This window comes from Oncorhynchus tshawytscha, linkage group LG08 (genome assembly GCF_018296145.1).
Source record: "Oncorhynchus tshawytscha isolate Ot180627B linkage group LG08, Otsh_v2.0, whole genome shotgun sequence".
Lineage (NCBI taxonomy): Eukaryota > Metazoa > Chordata > Actinopteri > Salmoniformes > Salmonidae > Oncorhynchus > Oncorhynchus tshawytscha.
Genome location: NC_056436.1, coordinates 65,201,626 through 65,216,694, shown reverse-complemented (window position 1 = coordinate 65,216,694; position 15,069 = coordinate 65,201,626). Strand labels below are relative to the sequence as shown.

Here is a 15,069-nt window from a genome sequence, read left to right as displayed (position 1 = left end):
CAATAATGTATAGCCTAGTTCTCACAGTTGATTGTTTTGTATGGAGAGATTTGAGGAATTTCTCCATGGTATTCCACAGGGAATGCTATATGGAATGATGTTGAGCTTTCCTTCATGGAATTCCATGAGGAATTCTATGCAGAACCATGGAATGATATCAGATATCTACTCATGTGTTGTGAAGTGTTATGCTTTGTGGTGTCCTGTAATAAACCTTTGATAATTCTCTCCCTTTAACACCTTTTGGATTGCATTATGAATGATATCGGCAAAATGCATGCGATAAGTGATTGGTATGGTCAGCGTCGATTCATTTCCTGGTTTATCATCCCAGCTCTACCGAGTACTTTGAGTACATCAGTCAGTGGTAAATAATACACTTCTCTAGTAGTTTTTTTCTCTATGATAAATGAGAATGGTTTTATGTAGGTGATTATTTTGCTTTTCTCACCTTTTTCAAACTTTTGAAACTGGGACTGTATCCTCAGAGATCAGAGCACGGTCAATAACAGCCAATAAGACACTGGTGTAATTTGATTGGTTTAATTAGCTTGCACATCCAACGCAGATGCAGTGTGATAGCACGGTGTGCTATTTAGAGATATAAGTTCCCATTTGTTTCTGTCTGTCCCTGTCCGCTGGCTTCATTTCTTTTGGGTTACGGTTTGGCTGCTTGTTTCTCTCCCCTCCCCTCTGATCCTATGTGTGTTTGAGGGACAGGAGGTGAGTTTCCCCAAGGGCCATGGCTTCACTTTACATGCAGCCACAGAGCCCTCTCTGAACAGACTGGCTTAGCAGCTCGCCTCCAGTTTCTTTTCTCTCGCTCGCTCTCTTTCTCCCTCTCTCTTTCTCTCTCTCCATCTATCGATTGTGTGTGTGAGGGCCAAGGGTGGGGTGGTGTGTGTGTGTGTGTGTTGGGGGTTTTGGCAGCTCTAATAGCGTGCGTAGGTGAATGCAATGACTGCTTTTAAAATGAACTTTCAGAGGAGCACCGGCGCTGTATCCTACACCTCTCCCACACATGTAAACAAACAACAAATATGGCATGAGTGTGAGTTATGAAAAGGGAATGTGCTTTGCCCTCTTGTTTGATTTTTTTATATTTCTTTCTTGTTTCATTCTAGGTCATAACCACAAACCATCCAGGAGAATGTTGCTATTGGGATGACCTTTGTGACCTCACCATTGCCCGCCCCCGTAAAGATCAACCACCAATTAGGAACCCTGAGGGATGTGGTTGGCTGGTTCCAGTGATTGACAGGTGACCAGCCAGACCTCTAGCTGCACCCTCCTGCTCTGATTCCCCCTCCCCTCCCTCCCCTCCCTGGCGTGCAGTGCCAGCTCCCCCCACCAGGACGGAGACCCCCCACATCTCTGCCATGGTGACATAATCAGCAACACAGCATGTGGGAGAACCAATATGGTGAAACCGTCTCATTTCTATCCCCAGTAGCTGCTCAAGCTGCTGCTGCTGCTGTTACTTCTATAGCCTGTGGATTACTAACCAGAAGACTGGAAAAAACAACACTGACTTGGGACTGATTTATTTCTGCTAAGCCTACCCTAGGCTAGCCTACACTATCCTGTCCTACCCTACCAACAAGCCCGTTTCGGTCAGTAGTTCAGCCGGGTCAGGCGTTGTGCGTGACGATGCTGGGATGTGTGTCCCGCCTGCGTCGGCTGGTCCGTCTTGTCCGCCACCTCCCCCTCCAGACCTCCCTTCTCCTCCTCTTCCTCTTCTGCACCGTCAGCGTCTTCGTCTCCGCGTACTTCCTGTACGGCGCGAAACAGGAGCTCGAGCACTCAGGAGGGGGCGTGGCTGGTGGCGAGGTGGCGTCGGCCGTCTACGATGACCTCCGGGTGAGCCCGTCGCGCCTGCTCCCATTGCGGGCGGTGTCTAGGGGACCCGGGGGCGAAGGAGGGGTGAGGACAGACCCTGTGGTGCTGGTGTTTGTAGAGAGCCAGTACTCTCAGCTGGGCCAGGATATCGTGGCCATCCTGGAGTCGGGACGTTTCCGGTACCGGACGGAGATCTCTCCCGGTAAAGGGGACATGCCCACGTTAACTGATAAGGAGCACGGACGCTTCACGCTGGTCATCTATGAGAACATCCTGAAGTACGTTAACCTGGACGCCTGGAACAGAGAGCTGCTGGACAAGTACTGTGTGGAATACGGAGTGGGCATCATCGGCTTCTTTAAGGTCAGAGTCCGTAGTTGCTACATACATTTTTGGCCTTTTAGCTCTAGCCTATATTGTTATCAGATGATAACTCCACCGATAACCATTATTTAATAAATAGGATGAAAAAGGTAAATCTCATGATCTAAACACGTTCTCATAATGATCTGAACACGTTCTCATAATGATCTGAACACGTTCTCATAATGATCTGAACACGTTCTCATAATGATCTGAACACGTTCTCATAATGATCTGAACACGTTCTCATTCTGATCTGAACACGTTCTCATTCTGATCTGAACACGTTCTCATTCTGATCTGAACACGTTCTCATGCTGATCCGAACACGTTCTCATGCTGATCCGAACACGTTCTCATGCTGATCCGAACACGTTCTCATGCTGGTCCCAACACGTTCTCATGCTGGTCCCAACACGTTCTCATGCTGGTCCCAACACGTTCTCATGCTGGTCCCAACACGTTCTCATGCTGGTCCCAACACGTTCTCATGCTGGTCCCAACACGTTCTCATGCTGGTCCCAACACGTTCTCATGCTGGTCCCAACACAATCTCATGCTGATCCCAACACAATCGCATGATTTCATTCATTTCACAATATAAGAAATCAACATTTTAGATATTTCTTGGACAATTGACATTTTGGATGGAAATTTGAAAACTGTGTGGAAAAATATGTATTTTTCATTTCCCTAAACCATTATATCGGCAGATACTGTATATTGGTATCGGTAAGTGTTGTCCCCCAAATATCGGTATCGGACAAACAAAAAACAAATCAGTTAGCTCTATAAATGAATGATATATATCCACTGATTGGTGAAGAGTATACAGTTGAAGTCATAAGTTAACATACACCTTAGCCAAATACATTTAAACTCAGTTTTTCACAATTCCTGACATTTAACCTGTTGCTTCGAGCAATCCCGTATCCGGGAGCGTAATTGTAGCCTCAAGCTCATTACCATAACGCAACGTTAACTATTCATGAAAATCGCAAATGAAATGAAATAAATATATTGGCTCACAAGCTTAGCCTTTTGTTAACAACACTGTCATCTCAGATTTTCAAAATATGCTTTTCAACCATAGCTACACAAGCATTTGTGTAAGAGTATTGATAGCTAGCATAGCATTAAGCCTAGCATTCAGAAGGCAACATTTTCACAAAAACAAGAAAAGCATTCAAATAAAATCATTTACCTTTGAAGAACTTTGGATGTTTTCAATGAGGAGACTCTCAGTTAGATAGCAAATGTTCAGTTTTTCCAAAAAGATGATTTGTGTAGGAGAAATCGCTCCGTTTTGTTCATCACGTTTGGCTAAGAAAAAAAACGAAAATTCAGTCATTACATTCAGGCGAACTTTTTTCCAAATTAACTCCATAATATCGACAGAAACATGGCAAACGTTGTTTAGAATCAATCCTCAAGGTGTTTTTCACATATCTATTCGATGATAAGTCATTCGTGGCAGTTTGGTTTCTCCTCTGAAGCAAATGGTAAAATACACATAGCTGGAGATTCCGCAATAATTGCAACGGAGGACACCAACCGGAGCACCTGGTAAATGTAGTCTCTTATGGTCAATCTTCCAATGATATGCCTACAAATACGTCACAATGCTGCAGACACCTTGGGGAAACGACAGAAAGTGTAGGCTCATTCCTTGCGCATTCACAGCCATATAAGGAGACATTGGAACAAAGCGCATTCAAAATCTGAGGCATTTCCTGGCATTGCCTGTAGCATCAGTTCTGTGGCACTCACAGATAATATCTTTGTAGATTTGGAAACGTCAGAGTGTTTTCTTTCCAAAGCTGTCAATTATATGCATAGTCGAGCATCTTTTCGTGACAAAATATCTTGTTTAAAACGGGAACGTTTTTTTATCCATAAATTAAAAGAGCGCCCCCTATATCCAAGAAGTTAATCAGTTAAGATCACCACTTTATTTTAAGAATGTGAATTGTCAGAATAATAGTAGAGGGAATTATTTCTTTCAGCTTTTATTTCTTTCATCACATTCCCAATGGGTCAGACGAGTACATACACTCAATTAGTATTTGGTAGCATTGCCTTTAAATTGTTTAACTTGAGTCAAACATTTCAGGTAGCCTTCCACAAGCTTCCCACAATAAGTTTGGTGAATTTTGGCCCATTCCTCCTGACAGAGCTGGTGTAACTGAGTCAGGAGTATAGGCCTCCTTTCTCGCGTACGCTTTTTCAGTTCTTCCCACAAATTTTCTATAGGATTGAGGTCAGGGCTTTGTGATGGCCACTCAAATACCTAGACTTTGTTGTCCTTAAGCCCTTTTGCCACAATTTTGGAAGTATGCTTGGGGTCATTGTCCATTTGGAAGACCCATTTGCGACCAAGCCTCAACTTCCTGAATGATGTCTTGAGATGTTGCTTCAATATATCCACATAATTTTCCACCCTTATGATTCCATCAATTTTGTGAAGTGCACCAGTCCCTCCTGCAGCAAAGCACACCCACAACATGATGCTGCAACCCCCGTGCTTCACAGTTGGGATGGTGTTCTTCGGCTTGCAAGCATTCCCCTTTTTCCTCCAAACATAACGATGGTCATTATGGCCAAACAGTTCTTTTTTTTTTTCATCAGACCAGAGGACATTTCTCCAAAAAGTACGCTCTTTGTCCCCATGTGCAGTAGCAATCCATAGTCTGGCATTTTTATGGTGGTTTTGGAGCAGTGGCTTCTTCCTTGCTAAATGGCCTTTCAGGTTATGTCGATATAGGACTCGTTTTACTGTGAATATAGAGAATTTTGTACCTGTTTCCTCCATCTTCACAAGGTTCTTTGCTGTTGTTTTGGGATTGATTTGCACTTCTCATACCAAAGTGCGTTCCTCTCTAGGAGACAAGGCGTCTCCTTCCTGAGCGGTGTGACGGCTGCGTGGTCCCATGGTGTTTATACTTGCGTGCTATTGTTTGTACAGATGAACGTGGTACCTTCAGGCATTTGGAAATTTCTCCCAACGATGAACCAGACTTGTGGAGGTCTACAATTTTTTTTCTGGGTCTTGGCTGATTTCTTTTGATTTTCCCATGATGTCAAGCAGAGAGACACTGAGTCAAAGGTAGGCCTTGAAATACATCCACAGTTACACCTCCAATTGACTCAAATCATGTCAATTAGCCTATAAGAAGCTTCTAAAGCCTATATTTTCGGGAATTTGCCAAGCTGTTTAAAGGCACAGTCAACTTAGTGTATGTAAACTGCTGACCCACTGGAATTGTGATACAGTGAGTTATAAGTGAAATAATCTGTCTGTAAACAATTGTTGGAAAAATGACTTGTGTCATGCACAAAGTAGATGTCCTAACCGACTTGCCAAAACTATAGTTTGTTAACAAGAAATTTGTGGAGTGGTTGAAACACTTAGATGGGAGTCATTAAAACTTGTTTATGTCAACTTCTAACTTCAACTGTATACCCACTGATTGTTGACGAGTATAACTTATAAATTAATGATATATACCCATTGATTGTTGAAGAATATACACTAATTGTTGAAGAATATACACTAACCAGTCAAGTTTTAGAACACCTACTCATTCAAGGGTTTTCTTTATTATGAGTATTTTCTACCTTGTATAATAATAGTAAAGACATCACAACTATGAAATAACACATGGAATCATGTCGTAACCAAAAAAGTGCTAAACAAATCGAAATATATTTTATATTTGAGATTCTTCAAATAGCCACCCTTTGCCTTGATGACAGCTTTGCACACTCTTGGCATTCTCTCGACCAGCTTCATGAGGTAGTCACCTGGAATATATTTTAATTATCAGGTGTGCCTTGTTAAATGTAAATTTGTGGAATTTCTTTCCTTATTAATGCGTTTGAGCCAATCAGTTGTGTTGTGAAAAGGTGTGGGGGGGGGTTATACAGAAGATAGCCGTATTTAGTAAAAGTATTTTATGGCAAGAACAGCTCAAATAAGCAAAGAGAAATGACAGTCCATTATTACTTTACGACATGAAGGTCAGTCAATGTGGAACATTTCAAGAACTTTGAAAGTTTCTTCAGGTGCAGTCGCAAAAACCTTCAAGTGCTATTATTATACTGGCTCTCATGAGGACCGCCACAGGAAGGAAAGACCCAGAGTTACCTCTGCTGCAGAGGATAGGTTCATTAGGTACCAGCCTCAGAAATTACAGCCCAAATAAATGCTTCACAGAGTTCAAGTAACAGACACATCTCAACATCAACTGTTCAGAGGAGACTGTGTGAATCAGGCCTTCATGGTCGAATTGCTGCAAAGAAACAACTACTAAAGGACACCAATCATAAGAAGAGACTTGCTTGGGCCAAGAAACACCTGCAATGGACATTAGACAGTTGGAAATGTGTCCTTTAGTCTGGAGTCCAAATTGGAACTTTTTTGTTCCAACTGCCATGTCTTTGTGAGACGCGGTGTGGGTGAACGGATGATCTCCGCATATGTGTATTGCCAACCATAAAGCACGGAGGAGGAGGTGTTATGGTGTGGGGGTGCTTTGCTGGTGACACTGTCTGTGATTTACAGTGAGGGAAAAAAGTATTTGATCCCCTGCTGATTCTGTACGGTGTAACGGCTTTCTTCCGTCGAAGGAGAGTTGGACCAAAATGCAGCGTGGTTAGTTCGATACATGTTTAATAAATGAATAAACACGACAAAATACAGAAACAAGAAACGGAACGTGAAAACCTATACAACCTATCTGGTGAATACAAACACACTGAGACAGGAACAATCACCCACAAACACACAGTGAAACCCAGGCTACCTAAATATGGTTCCCAATCAGAGACAATGAGAATCACCTGACTCTGATTGAGAACCGCCTCAGGCAGCCATAGACTATGCTAGACACCCCTACTCAGCCACAATCCCAATACCTACGAAAAAAACCCTATACATAAACACAACACAAAATAAACCCATGTCACACCCTGGCCTGACCAAATAAATAAGAAAAATACAAAATACTAAGACCAGGGCGTGACATACGGTTTGCCGACTGACAAAGAAATGATCAGTCTATAATTTTAATGGTAGGTTTATTTGAACAGTGAGAGACAATAACAACAACAAAATCCAGAAAAACACATGTCAAAAATGTTAGAAATTGTTTTGCATTTTAATGAGGGAAATAAGTATTTGGACCCCTCTCAATCAGAAAGATTTCTGGCTCCCAGGTGTCTTTTATACAGGTAACGAGCTGAGATTAGGAGCACACTCTTAAAAGGAGTGCTCCTAATCTCAGTTTGTTACCTGTATAATAGACACCTTTCCACAGAAGCAATCAATCAGATTCCAAAATCTCCACCATTGGCTAAGACCAAAGAGCTCTCCAAGGATGTCAGGGACAAGATTGTAGACCTACATAAGGCTGGAATGGCCTACAAAACCATCGCCAAGCAGCTTGGTGAGAAGGTGACAACAGTTGATGCGATTATTCGCAAATGGAAGAAGCACAAAAGAACTCTCAATCTCCCTCGGCCTGGGGCTCCATGCAAGAGCTCACCTCATGGAGTTGCAATGATCATGAGAACGGTGAGGAAGCAGCCCAGAACTACACGGGAGGATCTTGTCAATGATCTCAAGGCAGCTGGGACCATAGTCACCAAGAAAACAATTGGTAACACACTACGCCGTGAAGGACTGAAATCCTGCAGCACCCGCAAGGTCCTCCTGCTCAAGAAAGCACATATACATGCCCGTCTGAAGTTTGCCAATGAACAACTGAATGATTCAGAGGACAACTGGGTGAAAGTGTTGTGGTCAGATGAGACCAAAATGGAGCTCTTCGGCATCAACTCAACTCGCCGTGTTTGGAGGGGGAGGAATGCTGCCTATGACCCCAAGAACACCATCCCCACCATCAAACATGGAGGTGGAAACATTATACTTTAGGTGTGTTTTTCTGCTAAGGGGACAGGACAACTTCACTGCATCAAAGGGACGATGGACGGGGCTATGTACCGTCAAATCTTGGGTGAGAACCTCCGTCCCTCAGCCAGGGCATTGAAAATGGGTCGTGGATGGGTATTCCAGCATGACAATGACCCAAAACACATGGCCAAGACAACAAAGGAGTGGCTCAAGAAGAAGCACATTAAGGTCCTGGAGTGCCTAGCCAGTCTCCAGACCTTAATCCCATAGAACATCTGTGGAGGGAGCTGAAGGTTCGAGTTGCCAAACGTCAGCATCGAAACCTTAATGACTTGGAGAATATCTGCAAAGAGGAGTGGGACAAAATCCCTCCTGAGATGTGTGCAAGCCTGGTGGCCAACTACAAGAAACGTATGACCTCTGATTGCCAACATGGGTTTTGCCACCAAGTACTAAGTCATGTTTTGCAGAGGGGTCAAATACTTATTTCCCTCATTAAAATGCAAATAAATTTATAACATTTTTGACATGTGTTTTTCTGGATTTTTGTTGTTGTTATTTTGTCTCTCACTGTTCAAATAAACCTACCATTAAAATTATAGACTGATAATTTCTTCGTCAGTGGGCAAACCGTACAAAATCAGCAGGAGATCAAATACTTTTTTCCCTCACTGTATTTAAAATTCAAGGCACACTTAACCAGCGTGGGTACCACAGCATTCTGCAGCGATACGCCGTCCCACCTGGTTTGGGTTTAGTGGGACTATCATTTGTTTTTCAACAGGTCAATGACCAAACACACCTTCAGGGTGTGTAAGGGCTATTTTACCAAGAAGGAGAGGGATGGAGTGCTGCATCAGATGACCTGGCCTCCACAATCCCCCGACCTCAACCCAATTGAGATGGTTTGGAATGAGTCGGACCACAGAGTGAAGGAAAAGCAGCCAGCTCAGTATATGTGTTCACTATTATTCTACAATTAAGAAAATAAAGAAAAACCTTTGCTTGAGTAGGTGTTCTAAATCTTTTGACCGGTATTGTAGCTTATAAATTAATGACATATACCCATTGATATTTAAAGAATATAACTTAAAATGCCTCGTGAGGTTAGATCGACTGTTGTACCCCATCAGAACCCAAAATATAACCTTGTAAGTGTAAACATGGTTACAACTTTAATTTTAATGATGTGGATGGTCCTTGCATCCATATCTCTTCTGGTCCATCCCACAGTTTTTGTTTTTGCCAAAACAGAGGTGGCGTGATGCTTGGTTATTGTTTCATTTAAGGGTTCTAGCTTTAAGGTTAGTACTATGTCTTCCAGGTCAGAGAGAAACTCGGTAGGGTGTTTCTATCTCCACCTCTCCATCTGTCTATCAGAACATCTCTCTTCATTCCTCTTTCCTCCCTAACGGAATAGATATTACTGACATCCTCAGAGTGAGAAAGACTTGTCTGTCTCTGTCTCTCTCTCTCGCTGTCTCATTCTCTTTCTTCTTCTCTCTCTCTCTCTCTCTCTGTCTCTCTCGTGCGCTGTCTCATTCTCTCTTTCTTCCTCTCTCTCTTCCTCTCTGTGTCTCTCTCTCTCGTGTGCTGCGTCTCTCCTTATTCCTCTCTCTCTTTCTCTCTCTGTCTCTCTCGCTCGCTGTCTCATTCTCTTTCTTCTTCTCTCTCTCTCTCTCTCTCTGTCTCTCTCGTGCGCTGTCTCATTCTCTCTTTCTTCCTCTCTCTCTTCCTCTCTGTGTCTCTCTCTCTCGTGTGCTGCGTCTCTCCTTATTCCTCTCTCTCTTTCTCTCTCTGTCTCTCTCGCTCGCTGTCTCATTCTCTTTCTTCTTCTCTCTCTCTCTCTCTCTCTGTCTCTCTCACGCGCTGTCTCATTCTCTTTCTTCTTCTCTCTCTCTCTCTCTCTCTGTCTCTCTCGTGCGCTGTCTCATTCTCTTTCTTCTTCTCTCTCTCTCTCTCTCTCTGTCTCTCTCACTCTGTCTCATTCTCTTTCTTCTTCTCTCTCTCTCTCTCTCTCTGTCTCTCTCGTGCGCTGTCTCATTCTCTCTTTCTTCTTTCTCTCTCTTCCTCTCTGTGTCTCTCTCTCTCGTGTGCTGCGTCTCTCCTTATTCCTCTCTCTCTTTCTCTCTCTGTCTCTCTCGCTCGCTGTCTCATTCTCTTTCTTCTTCTCTCTCTCTCTCTCTCTCTCTGTCTCTCTCGCTCGCTGTCTCATTCTCTTTCTTCTTCTCTCTCTCTCTCTCTCTCTGTCTCTCTCGTGCGCTGTCTCATTCTCTCTTTCTTCCTCTCTCTCTTCCTCTCTGTGTCTCTCTCTCTCGTGTGCTGCGTCTCTCCTTATTCCTCTCTCTCTTTCTCTCTCTGTCTCTCTCGTGCGCTGTCTCATTCTCTCTTTCTTCCTCTCTCTCTTCCTCTCTGTGTCTCTCTCTCTCGTGTGCTGCGTCTCTCCTTATTCCTCTCTCTCTCTCTCTCTCTGTCTCTCTCGTGCGCTGTCTCATTCTCTCTCTTTCTTCTTCTCTCTCTTCCTCTCTGTGTCTCTCTCTCTCTCGTGTGCTGCGTCTCTCCTTATTCCTCTCTCTCTTTCTCTCTCTGTCTCTCTCGCGCGCTGTCTCATTCTCTCTCTTTCTTCCTCTCTCTTTCTCTCTCTGTCTCTCTCGCTCGCTGTCTCATTCTCTCTCTTTCTTCTTCTCTCTTTCTCTCTCTGTCTCTCTCGCTCGCTGTCTCATTCTCTCTCTTTCTTCCTCTCTCTTTCTCTCTCTGTCTCTCTCGCTCGCTGTCTCATTCTCTCTCTTTCTTCCTCTCTCTTTCTCTCTCTGTCTCTCTCGCTCGCTGTCTCATTCTCTCTCTTTCTTCCTCTCTCTTTCTCTCTCTGTCTCTCTCGCTCGCTGTCTCATTCTCTCTCTTTCTTCTTCTCTCTTTCTCTCTCTGTCTCTCTCGCTCGCTGTCTCATGCTCTTTCTTTCTTCTTCTCTCTTTCTCTCTGTCTCTCTCGCGCTGTCTCATTCTCTCTCTTTTCTTCCTCTCTCTTTCTCTCTCTGTCTCTCTCGCTCGCTGTCTCATGCTCTTTCTTTCTTCTTCTCTCTTTCTCTCTGTCTCTCTCGCGCGCTGTCTCATTCTCTCTCTTTCTTCCTCTCTCTTTCTCTCTCTGTCTCTCTCGCTCGCTGTCTCATTCTCTCTCTTTCTTCCTCTCTCTTTCTCTCTCTGTCTCTCTCGCTCGCTGTCTCATTCTCTCTCTTTCTTCCTCTCTCTTTCTCTCTCTGTCTCTCTCGCGCGCTGTCTCATTCTCTCTCTTTCTTCCTCTCTCTTTCTCTCTCTGTCTCTCTCGCTCGCTGTCTCATTCTCTCTCTTTCTTCCTCTCTCTTTCTCTCTCTGTCTCTCTCGCTCGCTGTCTCATGCTCTTTCTTTCTTCTTCTCTCTTTCTCTCTGTCTCTCTCGCGCGCTGTCTCATTCTCTCTCTTTCTTCCTCTCTCTTTCTCTCTCTGTCTCTCTCGCTCGCTGTCTCATTCTCTCTCTTTCTTCCTCTCTCTTTCTCTCTCTGTCTCTCTCGCTCGCTGTCTCATGCTCTTTCTTTCTTCTTCTCTCTCTTTCTCTCTCTGTCTCTCTCGCTCGCTGTCTCATTCTCTCTCTTTCTTCCTCTCTCTTTCTCTCTCTGTCTCTCTCGCTCGCTGTCTCATGCTCTTTCTTTCTTCTTCTCTCTTTCTCTCTGTCTCTCTCGCGCGCTGTCTCATTCTCTCTTTCTTCTTCTCTCTTTCTCTCTCTGTCTCTCTCGCTCGCTGTCTCATTCTCTCTCTTTCTTCCTCTCTCTTTCTCTCTCTGTCTCTCTCGCTCGCTGTCTCATTCTCTCTCTTTCTCTCTCTGTCTCTCTCGCGCGCTGTCTCATTCTCTCTCTTTCTTCTTCTCTCTTTCTCTCTCTGTCTCTCTCGCTCGCTGTCTCATTCTCTCTCTTTCTTCCTCTCTCTCTTCCTCTCTGTGTCTCTCTCTCTCGTGTGCTGCGTCTCTCCTTATTCCTCTCTCTCTTTCTCTCTCTGCCTCTCTCGCGCGCTGTCTCATCCTCTCTCTTCCTCTCTGTGTCTCTCTCTCTAGTGTGCTGCGTCTCTCCTTATTCCTCTCTCTCTTGCTCTCTCTCTCTGTGTCTCTGTCTGTGTCTCTCTCTCTCTCTGTCTCTCTGTCTCTCTCGCTCTCTCTCTTCTCTCTGTCTCTCTCACTGGTCCTCTGTCTCTTGTGCTCTCAATTCAATTCAATTTGCTTTATTGGCATGCCGTAACAATGTACATATTGCCAAAGCTTACTTTGGATATTTACAATATGAAAATAATAAGAACCAAATTGTCAACGGGACAACTATAACAACAATAACAAAGGGTCAAAATAACCATACATTGAACAATAACAATAAGCATACAGTAGAGGACATGTGCAGGTTCATTGATCTGTCAGACTCTGTCCCTCATCTTATGGCAGGCTCTCTCTCTCTCTGTCTCATGTGCTCTCACTCTTGCTCTCTGTCTCTCTCATTCTCTCTCTTCCTTTCTCTCTCTCACTGTCTCTCTCTCTCTCTTCCTCTCTCTCTCTATTCCTCTCCCTCTATCTTAGTAATCCCAGTAGAGCCTGGTAACCAAAGGACAGTTTGGAGGTCTTGTGAAAGAGCAGAGGTAGAGGGAGGAGTGGTAGGTGGGTAAGCATGAATACCTGGTCAATCTAGTGGGGTTTGTGATCAGTCTATCAGGGAGAGAAAGTGAGGGTGAGAAATTAATCTCAATGACATCATCAATGTTGAACAGGAATATGTTTCATACTTCCGTGGGCATTGGGGGAAAGTTGCTTTTGTGTGTGTGGGAACATCCTCAGTGTGTGTGGGTGAGTGTTAACTTAATAACATTGTTTTCTTAGACGCCCACACAGCCATGTAAGATAGTTATTGACTAAGCCTCCAGTGAGTGAGTGGGTGGGTGGGAGGGAGGATTGGGAGAGGCAGTTTAGGAGAAAGAGATTGGACATCCATAGGATCTAATGAATTGAATTACCACCCCCTTCATCTCTATAGAATGTATTTCATAGTCAAGCTTATTCAATAGGGTGACACTTGGAAATGTATTCCACAGAGCTAAAAGGATTTTCTATTCCACAAGATTGGAAGTTTTGTCCATTCAATGCAATGCAACAGATTTCTATCGACAATGATCTGAATAGAATTTACTGGAATGAAATTGTAACTCTCTGTCCCTTCTTGATGATGTAATTGACCACCCTCCTCCCTCCTGTAGGCCAATGAGAATAGCCTGCTGAGTGCCCAGCTCAAAGGCTTCCCCCTCTTCCTCCACTCCAACCTGGGCCTGAAAGACTGCACGGTCAACTCCAAGTCCCCCCTCCTCTTCATCACCCGCTCCGGCCAACCCCTCCCAGGCCCCCTCCCCGGTGACGACTGGACCGTCTTTCAGTCCAACCACTCCACCTACGAGCCCGTCCTCCTGGCCAAGACCCAGTCCGCAGAGAGTGTCCCCTCACTGGGTACGACGGTCGCACTGCTTCCCTCCGTGGTGCAGGACCTGGGGCTCCATGATGGGATCCAGAGGGTTCTGTTTGGGAACAACCTCAACTTCTGGCTGCACAAGCTGGTGTTTGTGGACGCGGTGGGCTTCCTGACGGGAAAGAGGCTCTCTCTCTCCCTGGAGCGACACCTACTGGTCGATATAGATGACATCTTTGTTGGGAAGGAGGGCACGAGGATGAAGGTGGATGATGTTAAGGTGATGTATACTTAGAATAAAGAAATGTCCATTTCCAATGTTTCCATCTCTGACACCTTGTAATTATGCTGCATTATATGTTTGTAATGAAGCATTAGGCAGGTATAGTGTATTCGGAACGTATTCAGACCCACATTTTGTTACGTTACAGCCTTATTCTAAAATGTATTAAATGTATTTTTAACCTCAGCAATCTACGTACAATACCCCATAATTACTAAGAAAAAATTGTTTTTTAGAAATGTTATGTTTAAAACATTTAAAACTCTGCCACGCATCTTTGGCAGCGATTACAGCCTCGAGTCTTCTTGGGTATGACGCTGCAAGCTTAGCACACCTGTATTTGGGGAGTTTCTCCCATTCTTCTCTGCAGATCCTCTCAAGCTCTGTCAGGTTGTATGGGGAGCATTGCTGCATAGCAATTTTCAGGTCTCTCCAGAGATGTTCGATCGGGTTCAAGTCCAGGCTCTGGCTGGGCCACTCAAGGACATTCAGAGACTTGTCCCGAAGCCACTCCTGCATTGTCTTGACTGTGTGCTTAGGGTCATTGTCCTGTTGGAAGGTGAACCTTAGACCCAGTCGGATGTCCCGAGCACTCTGGAGCAGGTTTTCATCATGGATCTCAGTTAATCTTTCAATCCTGACTAGTTTTCCAGTCCCTGTCGCTGAAAAACATCTCCACAGCATGATGCTGTTACCACCATGCTTCACCGTAGGGATGGTGCCAGGTTTCCTCCAGACGTGATGCTTGGCATTCAGACCAAAGAGTTCAATCTTGGTTTCATCAGACCAGAGAATCTTGTTTCTCCTGGTCTGAGAGTCCTTTAGGTGCCCTTTGGCAAACTCCAAGCGGGCTGTCATGTGCCTTTTACTGAGAAGTGGCTTCTGTCTGGCCACTCTACCATAAAGGCCTGATTGGTGGAGTGCTGCAGATGATTGTCCTTCTGGAAGGTTATTTTATTTCCACAGAAGAACTCTGGAGCTCTGTCAGAGTTATTACTATTGGGTTCTTGGGCACCTCCCTGACCAGGTCCTTCTCCTCCGATTGCTCAGTTTGGCCGGGCGGCCAGCTCTAGGAAGAGTCTTGGTGGTTCCAAACTTCTATAATTTAAGAACGATGGGGGCCACTATGTTCTTGGGGACATTCAATGCTGCAGAAATGTTTTGGTGCCCTTCTCCAGATCTGTGCCTCGAGACAATCCTGTTTCGG

At 44.5% G+C, this 15,069-nt stretch overlaps 1 protein-coding gene across 3 annotated transcripts in view; it reads left to right on the top strand.

Moving 5' to 3' along the window:
* The window catches only part of LOC112256093 (bifunctional heparan sulfate N-deacetylase/N-sulfotransferase 1), a 91,136-nt gene that overhangs the window by 65,804 nt on the left and 10,263 nt on the right, over window positions 1-15,069 (top strand). For all 3 annotated transcript variants that reach the window (XM_042325838.1, XM_024429077.2, XM_042325837.1), the window contains 2 exons: window positions 1,125-2,202; window positions 13,377-13,859. In XM_042325838.1, coding sequence (XP_042181772.1) covers window positions 1,651-2,202; window positions 13,377-13,859 — 1,035 coding nt within the window. In that variant the 5' untranslated portion in view covers window positions 1,125-1,650. The remainder of the gene's footprint in view (window positions 1-1,124; window positions 2,203-13,376; window positions 13,860-15,069) is intronic.